At 39.5% G+C, this 17,508-nt stretch overlaps 1 protein-coding gene across 1 annotated transcript in view; it reads right to left on the bottom strand.

Annotated features, from left to right (window-relative positions):
- Positions 1–17,508, bottom strand: part of mmp17a (matrix metallopeptidase 17a) — a 231,521-nt gene that overhangs the window by 41,078 nt on the left and 172,935 nt on the right. Inside the window, exons 5-6 of the mRNA XM_055154141.1 lie at positions 2,750–2,926; positions 22–124 (exon numbers count right to left, since the gene is read on the bottom strand). Of these exons, the coding sequence (XP_055010116.1) occupies positions 22–124; positions 2,750–2,926 (280 nt within the window). The remainder of the gene's footprint in view (positions 1–21; positions 125–2,749; positions 2,927–17,508) is intronic.

Here is a 17,508-nt window from a genome sequence, read left to right as displayed (position 1 = left end):
ACGCTGACATGAGATACTTACAGAAAAGTACTCCTGTTCTCTGGGAGGTCGAGGAGAACGGGAGGTTCTGGTGTCTGGGAGGGGTCTGCAGGGCGGTTTGTGTGGGACACCGAGTCTCTCACCCCTGAAAAAAACACGATAGACAAAGTGAATATGCAACACCAGAATAATCTATACAGGTAGAGAGAGATAAGAAACAGAAATCATTTACAACAGAAAGATAAGAAAAAGTTACATTTTAAAACTGTTTACATTTATAAACCTGCTTCTCACTTCTAATTGGATAATACTTAAAGGAGAGAAATTACTTGGACATACTGGCTCTGTGGTTTTCAGTCTTGTTACACCTACTGTAACAAAATTTGGCCTTCCCAGTACCACCAGCTCTAAATCAATTTTATACCAGGACTATTCCAGGTCTACACTAGTGCTAAGGGCCTGTTAACATGACTGCGCTTAGTGGGTAAAAATGACAAAATATTTTATGGGAAGTGTATTTTGTTTAGACCGTGATGGCGATTTTGGGGCTTAAAAATGCAAAAATCTGAAACTATTCTCCAGAGTGGAAAAGTTGAATACGCTCTGCTGTTGAATTTCCGTCTACACTGCCCAAGACGCAAAACTCTGGTCAGATCTTCTCATGTCGCGTACCCGTTTACATCACATACATACAGTACACAGAAACCTGGCATGCATACCCAATCAAATTCCACACACTTTTGCGTTACCGAATGCATGCAGATTTCCTCCTGAAAACGCTCATCTTAACTCTAAACGGAATAAAAAGTGAAGACATGACACCACTTTTGCATCTTCTGTTCAGACTGTCATCATATAAACGTAGCCTGAAACAGGACTAAATAATACTATGGTAAGGCAAAACCAAATGGAACACAAACATGCAGACTAAAATTATTCTAAAATATAAGCAAATATTTGAACTGCAGGGGAGTCCTTGTTAGCCAGGCTGGCGCCACCTAGTGCCACTGCTCAATTTCATTTCTCTCCAGCAACTAGGTCAGGAAATGGAATACACTAGACGGTTTGCAAGAACCCCAGAAGTGTGAGTTTGGGCACCAGCCAATCAACAAAGAGTCATACATTCAGGATTGTCAGTGATTCCCGAGATCGAGGATTTAAAGTCAGAACAAAGAGAATGTTTGGTGAATTTCATCAAGGGGAAAGATGTTATTGCCATTCTTCCTAAGGGATTTGGGAAAAGCTTAATATACCAGTTAGCCCCGTTAGTGGTGCATTACATATGCCACGACCAAATAACAGTGACTGGTTAAATGAAAAAAAGTACCCCCCTACCATCGAGAGAACGAATCCTAATGCTGCAAGGTTAGAGGTTCTACGAAGTGAAACTGACTGATGAATCTAACTAACTAAGTCCCTGCACCACCTGAAGGAACTTGTGTACCACCAGTGGTAGACAACCCACAGTTTGAGAACCACTATACTAGTTTAAAGGTAGTACTACCTCAAAATTGCTTCTATTTGAGGCAAAAATGTAGCTACTCCATACTCCTAAATCTAACATGGGGTTCAGATTTAGTCCCCAAAGAAACAGACGTCATACTTGGACATGTTGTTACCACCAATAACTTCATTCGATTTTTTTTTACCAGTAGATGTGAAACCTGTTCCTCCTGTCCTCACCCGGCCTTTGTTCAGACTCACCTGCGCTCTCTGGTCTTCTGTCAAACCAAAGCTGTCACACTATCACACAGCAGTAACATAGAAAGCATCTAGTTGTGTTATGTGAGATTACAACAGAGGTGACCAGACTAATTACAAATGGAAGCTTTAGTACAATATAGTTACTTAAAACTTTTAATAAACTGTTCATAAATAAGAAGTTAGTATTGTGTGCTCTTTTTCCATTCCTCCCACATCTTCTGATGCCTGTGGTATGACTAGAATTTCAAAACGATCCCAGATCAATACTATTTCTATACCACTCTTGCACTTCACATTTCTTTTCGTTGCATCATGGGACATAAAACATACAAGCAGTATTATCTTGCTTTTTTCTCTCTCTCTCAATTCCAATTTCTCTTACTCTTGCATTGTCTTCCATCTGTATATTTGATCATTATTCCTTGGCGGCTCCAAATTGCTAACCCATGTCAGCGAGTGTCGATAAGGTCATGTGCCGTAAACAGGTCCAATTAAAGAGTGAGCGCTTGGCTTTCAAATCGTAAATGGAGGAAAATTGGTATTTAAATGTATCTAACTTGTTTCTAGCTTTCTCAACCCATTTGGCCTATCACTAGTATTCACATGCATGTATTGTTTGGCCACTTGCACATCTTGAAAACAGCTTTTTCACATAGAGAAGTGAAGCAGGATGGACTAACCTTGCTCAGCTCTCAGCACAAAGCATCTTGACTCACACTCACACCATTCATTCACTGGGGTTGTATTATTGTTAATAAGTTCCATAGAAACTACAAAGCTGTTTTAAAGCCTCCCAGAGAATTGGTGCATTGTTGACTTGTTGGTGCACAGGAACACTGAAGATTTAACACAAATAAACGCACTTGAAATCATATTTTAGTGGTTGGTTATGGCCTTTAGAGGCAAGAGTGGGTGGGGCAGAATAAGTGAAAAATCAATGGAGGAATTTTTCTAATTAGATGAAGACAGCATATAGCGGTCAGATTTTTTATCACAAACAGCACTTTTAAAATGCACTTTCTGGGAGGATAACAGAATTTGGTTTGAGTAGCTTAAACAGACATACCATATAGCTGCCACACGCGTACTTTGTCTTCATAGGGCAGGTCGTACTTGAGCGGGTCTCCCACAGGACCCTGGTAGTACGGCCTCATGATGGACTCTATGGCTGAGGTGTGCACCAGACCGATGGCATGGCCGAACTCATGCACCGCCACAGCAAACAGGTCCATCCCATGAGAGTCTGAGGAGAGAGGGAGAAAAGGACACAAGTTGGCCTTTGTTACACATTTTTTTTATTTTAACATCTCATTCAAATGTTTAAAGTATTGCAGAATATGTCTGGTAAATGTGTCCAGATCAAGTATTGTTTGTAGTGGTTCAGTCTGTGTTTTATGAAAGCAGATTTCTTATTTACCATATTTTTTGGACTGTAAATCACACTTTATTTCATGGTTTGGGTGGTCCTGCGACTTATACTCCGGTGCGACTTATATATTAAAATGTTCAGACTGACAGCCACGAGAGGGCGCTCTAGGCTTGTGTGTCAGTATCTAGTACTACTATTACTCCTGTATCACTGTCACTTCACACTTTACTGCGCATGCCTCCTGTAGAAAAAGCCGCTGTCCTGCTGTAAATAGTGAAATATGCCGAAAATGGTAATCGAGCAGCAGAAAGAAAGTTTGGAATGAGCAAGAAACTTGTGAGGGACTGGCGAAAGGCGGGGATGGAGAATACAGTTTCACTGTAACCGGACGGGTGTGCCATGTAACTTTCCTGGAAGTCATTGGATGAATCGACAAAGCCTGAACTTCAGTGACAACTGAAACCATCCTGTCGAGATTCAGAAAGGCCGGAATAATTCTAACTGGAACTGATACTGAGTCTGACGACAGCTACACAGAAGAGGAAGCGGCGCTCTGTTTACCTCATGGATCTATGGATTATCTCTGGAGGTCACGCAGAAGTGACACCGAGGACAAAGAATTCAATGGATTTAGTGATTTGGAGTGAGATCATGAGTTTGGTAAACTTATGTTATGTTGTTTATGTTATAAATTATCTGAATAGCTGTTCATATGTTACGTTAACATATTGACGCCTATTCAGCCTATTGTTCTCTATTCTGTTGTTATTACCGGTATTGATTTATTTCTTTGTAAAGGGGAAGCACATATTGATGAACACTTAAAATGTAAATATGTAAAGATTATAGCCAACGTGGCTAATTTCCTTCTTCAGTCTTGTGGCAGGTTGATGTGAAATCATCTACAGGACCGGGAAAAGTACAAGCAACAATCACACAAAAGTACACAAAACCAGCACACTCACTACACATACAACACACTCACTGTACACTCACTGTACATACAATTCATTTCAAACTGTTCATTTGAAGTTCAAAGTCAAGAGTTAAAGTGTTAAAATTTGATTTAATTTAACAAAGTTTAAAGAGGGAGGGTATTTTACTAACATAACATATTTAGATCACCATGTTACTTTTTATTGTCTTGAAAATGCAATATTCACCGAAATCGCATTAACATGTTTTAAAAAGTATCAACAGTATTGGAAGATGGGTCAAAAGTGTACATTACAAGATCCATAGTGTTTCTACTCCCATGTTCCTTTTCACAAGAACATCATGTTATTTCACATTTTCCAAACTTTTTTTTATTGGACTGGACAGTAACAGTGTGAAATGGTAGAAAATGTGTAGAGACATTAGGCTTATTGTCAGTTTGGAATCAGTCTCACGGCAGAGGCTGGCAGAGAGCCTTGTATGGGGGCTTCAACCAGACCTCTTGGCCATAAAGCAGCTTATGTGGACTTTTTATAAATCATGTGAAATGTATAGCGAATATAGCTATGTACTGTAAACTGATACGGCTCAAAGGATTCTGCGCCAAGGCAACAAGGAGTTCCTTTGGATATATACACTAAACCAAGGTAGTCATTATTTTGTCATCAGGCTGGAAATAAGCTGTTTTTGTCACCTCAGGTATTATTAAAATCATAAATTACACACTGCAGTTTATGTCAGACGATTCATCAGATTTTAATACAGAACAAGTAGTGAAAATCTGTCATCTACAAGTATTATCATTACAGCACACTGCAGATAACTCACACTCAGGTATTTTTCCCTACATACATCAGTTAAGAGGAACAGTTCTTTTGCATATAGGACACTAAGCTATGTCTTTCTCAAACCACTGGTGCTACACAGATTTCTCTTCAGTTCTAATATAATGTCTTTAATTTAAAGTTAAACTGCTTAGAAATAAATCTCCTTATTTAGTTTAGTCCTTATTGAGGCCATACTTCATGTGAAAGCTCAGAACCTCCAGAATTCCCTCCCTGAGCTGAGGCTGCACTAGTACTCATTCAGGACTGGCTACAGGTGCTGGTTTAGGTAGCTTTAATGTAATGTTTATGAGTTGGAGTTAAACCACTTAAAAATGTATCTCCTTAATTAGGTTAGTCATTGATTAGAACTTGGGTAGCAATATAGCCTTGCCCTACTTAAACCTGTTTGAACTCTAGTTAAAACCAGATATTAGTGCTATAAAAGTCCTGCTTTAGATCTCTTTAATCCAGAGTTAGTGTAATTAGGATGGAGGACAACAAACAGACGCTAGAATAAGGAAGCCTTTGAAATCCAGAAACGAGCCCACAGGACAGTGAACAGGGACAAGGGGGCCTATCAACTTTCAAGGACCTGGGATGCTGTGCTGGAGAAGTGGAACTGCAGATGGCCCTATTTCCCGACCAGTGCAGGTGGGAGACTGTTGCTAAAATCTGTGTAAATCAGATGCAAGACACATCAACAGTAAGATGAATGCACAATGTACCCGAAACATGTCAAGGTATGTGTAAACAACACACTGGTCTGTCAAAAAGAACCTTTATTTTGGATAGAAGTTAACCTTTTATGAATAGCTTTAGAATAATCTTGAGGTGCATCAGGAAAAAATAGACTATTATACACCCATGGACCACGATGGAACCTACCTGGATGACTGATGAAAAGATTACACTGATGTAAAACTGCATGGTATTATAAAAGAAAGTACTATGATCATCATTATCATCTATTGTCTAAAGCAGAGATACTCACTTTTTTTTTTTCACAAGAGCCACATTGGAAGAGCAAAATCAAGAGGAGAGCCTCTTATACCCAACATACGCCAACATACCAAGTCACCTTTTTTATATTAATAAAAAAGTCATTAAAAATACATTAAATTATAAAAATTCATATAATTATAAAGTTATTTTAAAAAGTTATAAAAATATCTTTATTTTTATATAAAAATTATCATCAGTATTATTACTTTGACTAATCTGCATAAATAAACTCAACTTCATAACATATAAACCAAAACCACTATAGAGCTACATCAGCCTGTTTGAGATTATAATGTGTTTAAAGCAGCTTTGACACATTTGTTTACGTTTTACAGAAACAAAACTTAAAAATGCATGGCTCATTTGCATAAACTGTAAGCCTGAAAAAACAAAACAAAACAGGTCTTTCCTTGTGCACTGATGCGTCAGTTTCTATCAGACTAAAGGACATGACTCAGTGGAATATACAGTATGTGTTCTTTCTGTGACAGAGGTTTGATGCTGATTGTGAGTCTGTTCTGTGTGTATGTCACGTTGGAGTTTGTTCATGTTTTCAGAGATCATGTGTGTGCAGATTGTACGTGTGCAGGTTTAGCGCAGCTCTTTATTTAATATTAATTTCACCCACTTTATTTATGTTGATCACTTTATTTAGATGATGTTAATGAAGAGCATGGACTACTTTTTAAAATGCAGATCAGGCAGTTCGTCAGATACAATCTTTTTTTTTTTTTTTGTGGTCGGAGTTGCGGTGGGTTAGTTGAAAGTATTGGTCAGATACAGGTCATTTATACATGGAGCCGCGCATCATTGGTTGCAGGTGTCATGGCGCCCCTTTAGGAAACACCATTAATTAAGCCTTGATTTATACTTAGTGTTTAATGCAGATGTTTGTGTTGCAATGTTTACTATATGTTTATCTAGCACATTTGAAAAAGTATATTGGCTGTGTTGCTATTTTTGGTATAAGCTTGCGAGCCACCAATTAAAGCTTGGCAAGCCGCATGTGGCTCATGAGCCGCGCAATGAATATCCCTGGTCTAAAGAAAGAGTGCTTTTAATTATAATTGTGGTAACGGAAACAGAATTGAATATCGAGTCTGTTCCTTAGTATCAAAATCGAGTTTGAAATTTTAGTATCTTGACGATTTCAATATACTTCCCATCACCGTTTACTAGGTTGTCAAAAGTATCAAAAAACAGTTACTAATCACACAAATACAAGACCACATAGACGAGTACACTATTTCAAAAATATTCTTCCCTTCACTGTTACCTCCTGTCTATACCAGCCTCAGCTCTGATCCCGATCACAATCCCCCTCTCCTAAACTTTGTAACGTTATTGTTTGCGACGTGAGCCCGGTTTGCGTGTTTATCCCCTTCACTTGCCGGCTCCATAGGTGGTGAGTGTGGGGAGCGTGACAAGCACTTCTGGTGGCTTTGACTGCTGTTAGGCATGTGCTGTAGTGAGATAACTATGGTAATACTGCTGGAGCCCCTGGGCTGCCAATCAAAACCTGAGTGTGGAAAGACACCTAAAGAGGCTGCGGGCTATTACAACGCGTTTCCCTCGATGTTCAGCAAAAAGAAGGAAAAAAAAAAAAAAAAGAGAAAGCACTCTTCAAACTCCTTGTCTGGCACTACTGAGCGAGACAAAAGCTGGGTTTTGGAGATTTACGTTTGGGAAAAAAACAAGTTGACAATATTAAATGATTTGAACATTTGTGTTTCTTGCACTTCTCTTTCAAATATGATTTCGTTTTTCTTGTTTCTAAGAATTTCTAAGCTTTTAAACGTCTTATGACATTGTTCCTTCATCCAAAACGTACCTCAAGTTGCATTTAGGTTTATTCATGCTGGTTTCGGTAATCCTTTGTTAAAAGTTTTGCAGCTGAATCTCAGAGAATATGTGGTTTGAAATTTTCCAGGATTGTGGCATCACACATAGAAAACCATCGGCAGACTTGTTCAAAGCATCTCTGACGTCAAATTGTGTTAATTTAAAATGCGTGATTACATTGACATGTCTGGGCATTTTGCTTATCAGCTAGTTGAGAGAGCAAAAATATAAATAGTGATAATACATTCAAAATAAGTAGCAAAGAGACCAGTGTCAAAAACAAGTAAAAATATAGAAATATAGCAATAAAAATACATCTTCCAACTATACACACACACAGTGTTGGGGAGTAACAGATTACATGTACCTGCGTTACATAATCAGAGTACAAATTATGAGTAACTGTATTCGGTTACAGTTACTGTTTTAATGAGTGGTAATTGGATTACAGTTACTTTGTTGAAATAAATGGATTACATGGCGGTACTTTCCTGTTTTCACATTTTGGGCTATATACCTTTTTTTTATTATTATTTCGGTAATTCCACTCATTGCCGGAAACCCAAACAGAACGTGCGCAGTAAGAGCTACATAAACATCATGTTAACGTTGGTGGCATCAGTCACACAATGGACGAGATCGAGGAGCCAGTAGAACAGAGCCAGCAGAGCACGGGCAAAAACGCATTTGTGTCTTTGAAATTCAGACATCACTTTGTATTTAAAGAAGAGAGAAACGGACGTGTAGTGGGCGGGGTACACCGTCCACCCTCTTCTCCCAATGTGAGATATGAAAAAATAACAAACATGTAAAATCACCTACATGTTAAATGTCAAACTGGAGCTAATGGCAATAGGGAAAACAACCTACATAGGCTCATGATATCTGCAGTACTGTCCTATGACCTGAGACATGAGGGGACACGCACACAAACACCCACAAACACACACCTTCATCATCGTCATCAACCTGGAAACACGCAGACCACGTGTCCTTCAGTGTCACGCGGACACCGCCGTCCTCCTGTGCACCGTGTGTCGACTGTGTTTTCTCGCGTACGCTGCGTAGACCGCACTTCCTCCTGTACGCCTCTAAACCAGAACTAACACCAGGACTAAAACCAGGACTAAACTAGGACTAAACTAGGACTAAACCAGTCCAGGACTAAACCAGGACTAAACTAGGACTAAACCAGGTCTAAACTAGGACTAAATCAGTCCAGGACTAAACCAGGTCTAAACTAGGACTAAACCAGTCCAGGACTAAACCAGGTCTAAACTAGGACTAAACCAGTCCAGGACTAAACCAGGTCTAAACTAGGACTAAACACAGGACTAAACCAGTCTAAACAGGACTAAACCAGTCTAAACCAGGTCTAAACTAGGACTAAATCAGTCCAGGACTAAACCAGGTCTAATCTAGGACTAAACCAGTCCAGGACTAAACCAGGTCTAAACTAGGACTAAACCAGTCCAGGACTAAACCAGGTCTAAACTAGGACTAAATCAGTCCAGGACTAAACCAGGTCTAATCTAGGACTAAACCAGTCCAGGACTAAACCAGGACTAAACCAGGACTAAACTAGAACTAAAACCAGGACTAAAACCAAGATTAAACTAGAACTAAAATCAGGATTTAAACCAGGACTAAACCAGGATTAAAACCAGGTCTAAACCAGGACTAAACCAGGACTAAACCAGGTCTAAACCAGGGCTAAATCAGGTCTAAACTAGGTCTAAACCAAGACTAAACCAGGTCTAAACCAGGACTAAACCAGGTCTAAACCAGGGCTAAATCAGGTCTAAACCAAGACTAAACCAGGGCTAAATCAAGTTTAAACCAAGACTAAATAAGGTCTAAACCAGGGCCAAATCAGGTCTAAACTAGGTCTAAACCAAGACTAAACCAGGTCTAAGCCAGGACTAAACCAGGACTAAACCAGGTCTAAACCAGGGCTAAACCAGGACTAAACCAGGTCTAAACCAGGGCTAAACCAGGGCTAAATCAGGTCTAAACTAGGTCTAAACCAAGATTAAACCAGGTCTAAACCAGGTCTAAATCAGGTCTAAACCAGGACTAAACCAGGTCTAAACCAGGACTAAACTAGGACTAAAACCAAGTCTACATTAGGACTAATAATACAGAATACATTTCAAAAGTAACCTTCCCAACACTGGACATACAGCACCGTATAGTAACTCATTGTGTTGCGTCAAAACAGAGAAAGAAACATATGAAAATCCAGACCTCCAAAACTCCTTGTCTGGCACTACTGAACAAGACAAAAGCTGGGTTTTAGAGATTTACTGTGAAAAAAACAAGTGTACAGCGGCGTGTCGTGCCAAGCTAGCTTAAAGTTCCTCGGTGGCGTGGCTGTAGTCTGAACATTGAGTTAACCCCGCATTAGCCGCTCTGTACTTGGTTAAATCTCAGCACCTCAGCTAAAAACAAAGGAGATTGTGAGACATTATGCGTTCCTCACCTGGGATCGCCAAAAGCCAAATGCCAGCTCTAATCTAGCCTCACACACGGAGCACACGGAGCAGACGGGAGAGGTGGTTACAAAAGAGGATCTGGTGGGACACAGCTGGGATTGAAAACAAAGTAAAGTCGCATCAGTCATGGTATTTGAGGGCTATCTGAAAGTACCTAAAGGCATTGTGGGTAAAGTCTGGGAGGGAGCGAGGAAGATTCACCACAGTGTGCGCAGACAAATTTTTGTTTTCAGTTGAGAGAAACAGAATTAAGTTGTTAGTGTAGAACAGAGAATAAGAATCATCAATGTTTAATCTTTTTTCTGGGAACTTCTACAGTATGGTATTATCTATCAAAGCATTTATTCAGTTACAGGCGTTTTTTTTTTTTTCTTCTAAAATAAATACCGACCTGTTGCGGCACAAACAGGCGCCGGATAAGTTCGACGCCGTTCCAGGTAAAGCAATAATATTTCCGTGGAGAAATGCAGGCAGCAGATCATCCACCAGAAAAGTTACAAAGTGCACCTTTAAACATTGTCCTTAGTACCGAGGGATGTGGGACAAGAGGCCAGTACTCTTGATGTTGTTGGGAAACTACAATACACAAGCAAGTAGAAGCGGAACGTAGTATCTCCTACCATCATTATCATGTATAATTATTACAAATATTAAAGGTTAGTTGATATATTGAGCCGATATTTGTACTTTTTTTGCATATTGACTATCAGCTTTAAATCTCCAACACCGATCGATATTTTATTTAGCCTGACCTGCTGCTGAAAATGTACACATAAAGCTTTATTTTAACACATTACTGAGAAGAGACAACTGCACAAAACATGATTTACACTGTTCTCTTAAAAACTTGTGGTAAAAAAGGGCAGTGAATGAGTTTATAGTTATTTTGTAGTAATTTTAATAACATTCATTTGTGGAAAATAATCAAAATCTGACCTATATATCAGCCCATAATATCAGAAATACCAAAATACCATGAAAAAACCCGTATCGGTTGTTCTCTACTAGGGATGTAATAATAACCGAAATATCGTGAAACTGTCTTGTCAAAATTCTCACAATAATATCGTGGGTCATCACAATATATCGAATTACAAGTCTCTCTGCTTAAATTAAGAGTTGTGGTGCAGCAATAGCTAAAAAAAAGACAAAGGGAACTACATAGACCATGATCCTTTGCTCCATTTCAGTGTAGACTACAGAAAATAACAGTTCTAAGCACTTTTAAGTCTTAGTTCTTTGGATTAAGTCTTATCAAGGCATTTTAAGAGGAAAAACAGTTAAGTTTAGTTAGCCTCCACAAAATATCACAATAAACGGTGAGATGTTTATCGTAAAAATATCGTACAGAGAGATTTGGATATTGTTACATTCCTAATCATCAGCCTCCCCACCACATTGTGAGCTTTCCCAAGATATCGCAATAAATATCATACCGTGAAGTTCATACCGTGACGATATAGTATCGTGAGACACTGATATCGTTACACCCCTATTCTCTGTTTCTACACTTTTGTGATTAATTGTATGGTCTCAACCAAGACATTTACATCCACATTTGATCCCATTTTTGGCGTCATCAGAACATTGTTATTGAGACATTTCATTTTTGTCAATATGTGATTACCATAGTCCCAATTAGAGATGCACGGATGGGCTACTTTTTCATCCACAACCGCATCGCAAAACTCATCATCCACCCGCTATCCATTTGCAACCACAGTTTTTAACCAGTTTTCAAAACCTCACCCGCCCGCCATCCGCTCGGTCCCCTCCGATTTGCTTTGAGTTCAGAGTTTTTTATTTGAGTAGTGAAACCACTGAATTTAATTAAAATATAATTTTTCGTCACGTCATCCGCCCGACCAGCGGTTTAGCCGCGGAGTCCGCGGCTGTAACCGCCATCCGCGCATCTCTAGTCCCAATCACTGCACCACCTCACTGTCCCAGTTAAACTATGCTACAATAGAACTATATACCTTCCCAAAAATCATTCATATTATTCATACAGCTGACACATAGTGAGTGGACACAGTGCTCCTTATCCTAGTGTAGCCTGCAGAACAGACTTAAAAGTTTTATGAGGACTGTTGCATACATGTAACTGCAAACACAAATACACTGAAGGCTATTCTCTTCATTCGATCACAACTCCACAAAGAACGACCTGAAATCACCTTCACCCGCACGATTCAGCTTGCAAAGGGACGGTTTCACAATGTTTCAGGCAGATTAATTATACACACATGGGTGAAATTAGGAGATAAAAATAAAGGGCCAGACGTCAGAGCCAGTTTAGTGGTCTAGTTTAGATGAAAGCTTTGGGAGAGTGCTCAGATCAAAGAGGGAGATGGGGCTGGATAATGGAGTCCTCTAAAATATATTTAAAATAGGGTCTGAAGTAAATAAAAGGCTGAAATAGGTTGGACAAGCAGGTTAGAATGCATTGGGCGAACTAGCGTATGACCAAAGACTGCACAAATGTTTTATGAGAAAGTATTGCATAATCATATGGTCCACTAAGCAGTGCATACTAAAGAAGACCTATTGTGCTTGTATCTGCTATATATCTGCGACTGGTAGAGCGTTTGTCCACTGATCCAAATGCTGGCATTTCAAATCCTGCTCTCGACGTTAACACCATTGGTTGAGCGGTCAGATCCACTGGCCCACAGGTTGGCAGTGAGATTCTTGCTCCCTCAGGCCCCATCCACACTAGTACGTATTCGAGTCCTTTTCGTTGTGGATGCATTGTTCGTCCACACTAAACCGATGGAAAACGCCTCCAGAGACAGAACAATCTGGTGCGGCCAGCTCCGATGAATTCAGCTGACTACGATCTGATCCGGCACTGTTGATAGGAGCTCTAGTTGTTGTCCTAATTTGGACCACGTCACTGTGACTTGTGCCTTACTGATTCGCTGGGTTCGTAACATCGGTCATGGGGCGTTATTGCGGGAAACGGTTTAAACAAACCATAAACAAAGGGGAAACAGCGTAGCTAGAACTGCTTACTACTTTCACGCTTGCCATCTTCCTCAACCTGAAATCGGCTGCTACAACTTCAGAAACAGTACTTCACTTCCTTGTTTTACTGCCCACGTGACAATGTGACAATGTGACGCCAGCCTAGTCATGTGGCATTCAGGCAGTTTCGCGTTACTGTGTGAAAAGGGAACGGACACAGAAACAATGTGTCTGGACGCAAATCGTTTCCGATACGGTGATTTCTTTCAGTGTAAATGTAACCTTCAGAGGAATGCTGCCATTGTGTCCTTGGGCAAGACACTTAACCCACCTCACCCCCAGTGTCTGCGTACACTGGTGCATGAATGTGTAAAGCGCTTTGAGTGCCTTGAAGGTGGAAAAGCACTATATGAAAATGTGACCAGTTACCATGTAGTTACACTTTATGACAACCGTGGATCATGTTATAATTTGCACATTAATCACAATATTTATCTGATATTACAAAATAAAAGAAACAGATCAGCCGAAAACCACATTAGAAAAAAAAATGTGGTGCCAAATGTGACCAGAAGCAGAAATATGGCATCTTGAAAATATATATATTTTTTAAAATAAAATAGCTTTGGGTGAATAAATGGTAAGTGAAAACAACTACAACAGGGTTAAAGCTCTAAAAAAAAAAAAAAAGATTTTGCATAATGGGTCTGCTTTAATATTTAACATAATTTTATTAATGTATTTATTTCAAGCAAGACAGTGAACACAAGAGTAGTAAAGTAAATATGCAAATATGAAATCACATAATGCCTCAAGTGCACTTAACAAAGAATTCATTTTTTCTTCTATAGGCTCAAAAAGGAGTGGGAAGACGAAAAGGTATTGAATGCCTCCCCCACAACAACAAACAAGATGCATTTTTATGTATTTTATGCATTCATTCATTATTATGATTCAAAACATACATAGTTCTACATTCACACCCAATTTGCATTAAAGGTGAAATATGCAGCATGTCTGGTTGCATCTTCCTCCTGTTTGTCTCTATGGGGATGTTAATGCTTTACCTGCGATGTTCCGCAGTATGGCATTAAAATGATCCAACTTGCCTTTATTAAATTGCAGATGTTTTTTATTGCCTTGAAAAACAGACATTACACTGACTCTGGCCTGACCATTCGCAAAAATTGGCCTGGTGGCTTTGCCAGCTTGGAAATTTAATCACCTACACTGTGCACTTTCAAAGCAGCTATACCTAATTTGCCTGTAATAAAGTTTTGGTACAGATACCTTGTTAAACCAGCTCTTATGGTCCAAAAAATGGCCACTGTCTGCGTCTCATTAGAAACAGATTTTATTTACCATGAATGAAAAAGTTAGCATGCTAGTTATTAGGATTACAATGATGGCAAAAGTCCACTCTGCTCCATGAAAGAGGTGAAACATTTGAACACTTAAAAACATCACGGCCAATAATTAGGATGATATGAATGTGTTGGGAAAGCTTGAATCACTGTAAACCATTTCAAATTGTTTTCAGTTTAATCTTGGCTGTGGTTTTCTTGGAGCCAGTTGAGATATAAAATGAGAGTCTGCTTGTTTCCATGGAGTTAAACAAGTTAAATTCCATAGTGTGGAACATTCCAGGCTCAATGGAGACATGCAGGTAGCGCACCCTTGTTATGGCTCACATCTTCTTTTTGTTATTATACTTATACTTATATTTACTTTATAAAAGTCACTTACTTCACATCGTGTTTGTGTTACTTTCCTTTGTCCCTAGCACTGGTTCGTAACACCATCCAGAAAAGTTACATAGTGCGCTTTTAACAAAAAATAAAAATCTATTCACTGTTCTCTGTTGGCCAAAAGCACATTTTCTTGGATACTTAATTAGCTTTACCTTGTTGCAAATTGAACCAAAAATGAGTTTCCTTCACACGGTGGCTGGGAGCTCCCTTAGAGATAGGGTGAGGCGCTCAGTCACATGGGAGGAGCTCAGAGTAGAGCCACTGCTCCTCCACGTCGAGAGAGACTGAGGTGGCTTGGCTTTTAAAGATCCTATATTACGCTAAAGTAATTCTTCTGAGCTTTAGGTCATGTTAGAATGCTGATATCTCCTCTAAAACATACTTGAAGTTGAGTTTTGTTTCATTCACACACCTGAGTAACCCTTCAAAGCTCACAATGCTCTGTTCCACCTTGTGATGTCATGAAATGGTAGTTTTCAAGTTAACATCTACCTTTTACCTTTAGTTCGGTATAAAAGAATGAGAACTTTGCACATCAGTTACTTGAGATGAGTGCATTGGAGGAGAGGGAGCAGCCCAAGAACATAGAGAAAAATCCTGCACACCGTCTCATTTGCAAATTGTGAGATTTATTAGGACAAACCGTGCAACGTTTCGGCACTAGGCCTTCGTCAGGCAAAACAGGCTTCATCAGGCCTGTTTTCTCTATGACCTTTAGTTCAGTAGAAATTGGCAATTCTAGGGTTGAAATCATCTAAATGATTCTGGTTAAGTTGTGTACGGCGTTTAAAAACACAGTTGAATGCTTCCTGTATCACCACATGACATCACAAGGTGGAACAAAGTGTTTTCAGTTTGAGAGAAGAACTCAGACTAAATATGCAGAGTTTGTGTGTAACATTAGAATAAATCAAAACACAACTCCAGGTATGTTTGTGATGAGGAAACATTATAAAATAGATCAGAAAATAGCGTAATACGGGCCCTTTAAGCTTGGCGGCGCTGTGTTTGGAGACTGTATAATGAAGGCTGCTCACATTAAAAGAGCTATCATGTCACCAACACAGAGGAGGCTAATACACAAGTCCTCTCTCATCCTCACAAAACACTGCTGACCTGAACAGCCCCCTCAAACCCCCAATATCACACCACCGCCGATACTGAGGACTTCATTTAATTGGCTTCTTTTGAGTCTTTTTACTGTCTGGAGCGCTAATGGTTGAAATCGGACGGGGAAAGAGTGCATAATTTAGTGTTTAATTCAGTGTTGGAAATGAGTGTTCATTTGCGTTTGAATCAAAAGATGTTGTCAACAGTAAATCATATGGACTTTGAAAAATAAAATAATAATAAGTACACATTTTCTGGTGATATATGCAGGCCGTATTCCAGACTGTTTATAAGGCAGGTGCATTTCCAGACAGCTGCCAAAAATCAGTTATTAAAGCGGTTTAGAGGGACATTTCATAGTGGTTAACTTTTGTTATCGTAACAAATCCAAGCCAACCTGACTCACAATGGATTTTATGTATAACTGTGCTGTTTTGTTTTTTTTATTTCTGGCCTTTCTTTCTATAAAGCTTTATTGGACAGAACAGTCATAGTGTGAAAACAGTGCTGGAACATAGCGAAGTAAAAATAGTAAAGTATTGTACTAAAATATACATTTCAGTCAGCATTCTCTTTCAAAAATATAACAGAATGGAACAAACTATGAACACGTTTAAAGCTATGCCATGACTTCAAGTTTTGTGAGTAATTAAGACATTTTTTGCACAAGAGAGAGGAAGTGTCAACATTAAAGGTGCACTATGCAAGTTTTTGGTTGAGGGTCCATCACCTGCTTGTTTCTATGGATATTGTTATTGTTCTGTCTAGAATGTTCCACAATTGGCACGTTCACATGAGAGCTTTAATTCTGATTAAAAATGATTTAATTTGGAATAAAAAGTAATCCTGCTTTAAAAAGACCATGTAAATTCCCTTAATTCCTTATGATTATTCAGAATTAAACTTATTCGGAATTAAACTTAAATCCGAATTAAGTTGGTGGTTTATTTCGATTTTAAAGCTGAATGAATTTATTCCGCGATCATGGAAACGTTTATTCGGCTTAAAAAGTAATTCCAGTCGTTCAGTGCATGAGCATTGGGTTACCCTTCTGACGCAATGATGCACTGCAATATGGTGAAAAAAGTTTGTCTCCTGTTTGTGTCCCTGTACCTCTGTTCCCTGGGGGCAAGACCAGTGGATCCGTGCAGCGAAAGTGAGAATGCGCTGTGGACTACAGGTCCGGGAGGGCTGCTTCTGTCCTCCGTGCTCCAGGATTGCTGCTGGTACTGAGGTGGTGCAAAACATCCAGACAGAAGAGTAAATCCCGTTTGGTTCGTTATGTTGTTCTGAGCAGTCCGTCCTCCGTGCTCTTGGTTCTTCGTGGGGAAAACGCACCTAACACCACTCCCCGGTCCAACTCATCTGGGCCTGACCTGAACCGGAGCTGCTCCTGCTGGTTCAGGAGTTTGGGTTTGGGCCACTGTTCCCCAGTTTGTATGGGCGGGAGAACAAAGGTATGCAGCCCCATGTGTAACAACAAACTGAGATGATAAAAAAGCCGGTAGCAGCTGAAGTGTGTGTTT

The sequence above is a fragment of the Boleophthalmus pectinirostris genome, unplaced genomic scaffold (genome assembly GCF_026225935.1).
Source record: "Boleophthalmus pectinirostris isolate CB_2022bp ecotype Guang Dong unplaced genomic scaffold, ASM2622593v1 HiC_scaffold_18, whole genome shotgun sequence".
NCBI lineage: Eukaryota > Metazoa > Chordata > Actinopteri > Gobiiformes > Gobiidae > Boleophthalmus > Boleophthalmus pectinirostris.
This window is presented reverse-complemented; position numbering and strand designations above follow the sequence as displayed.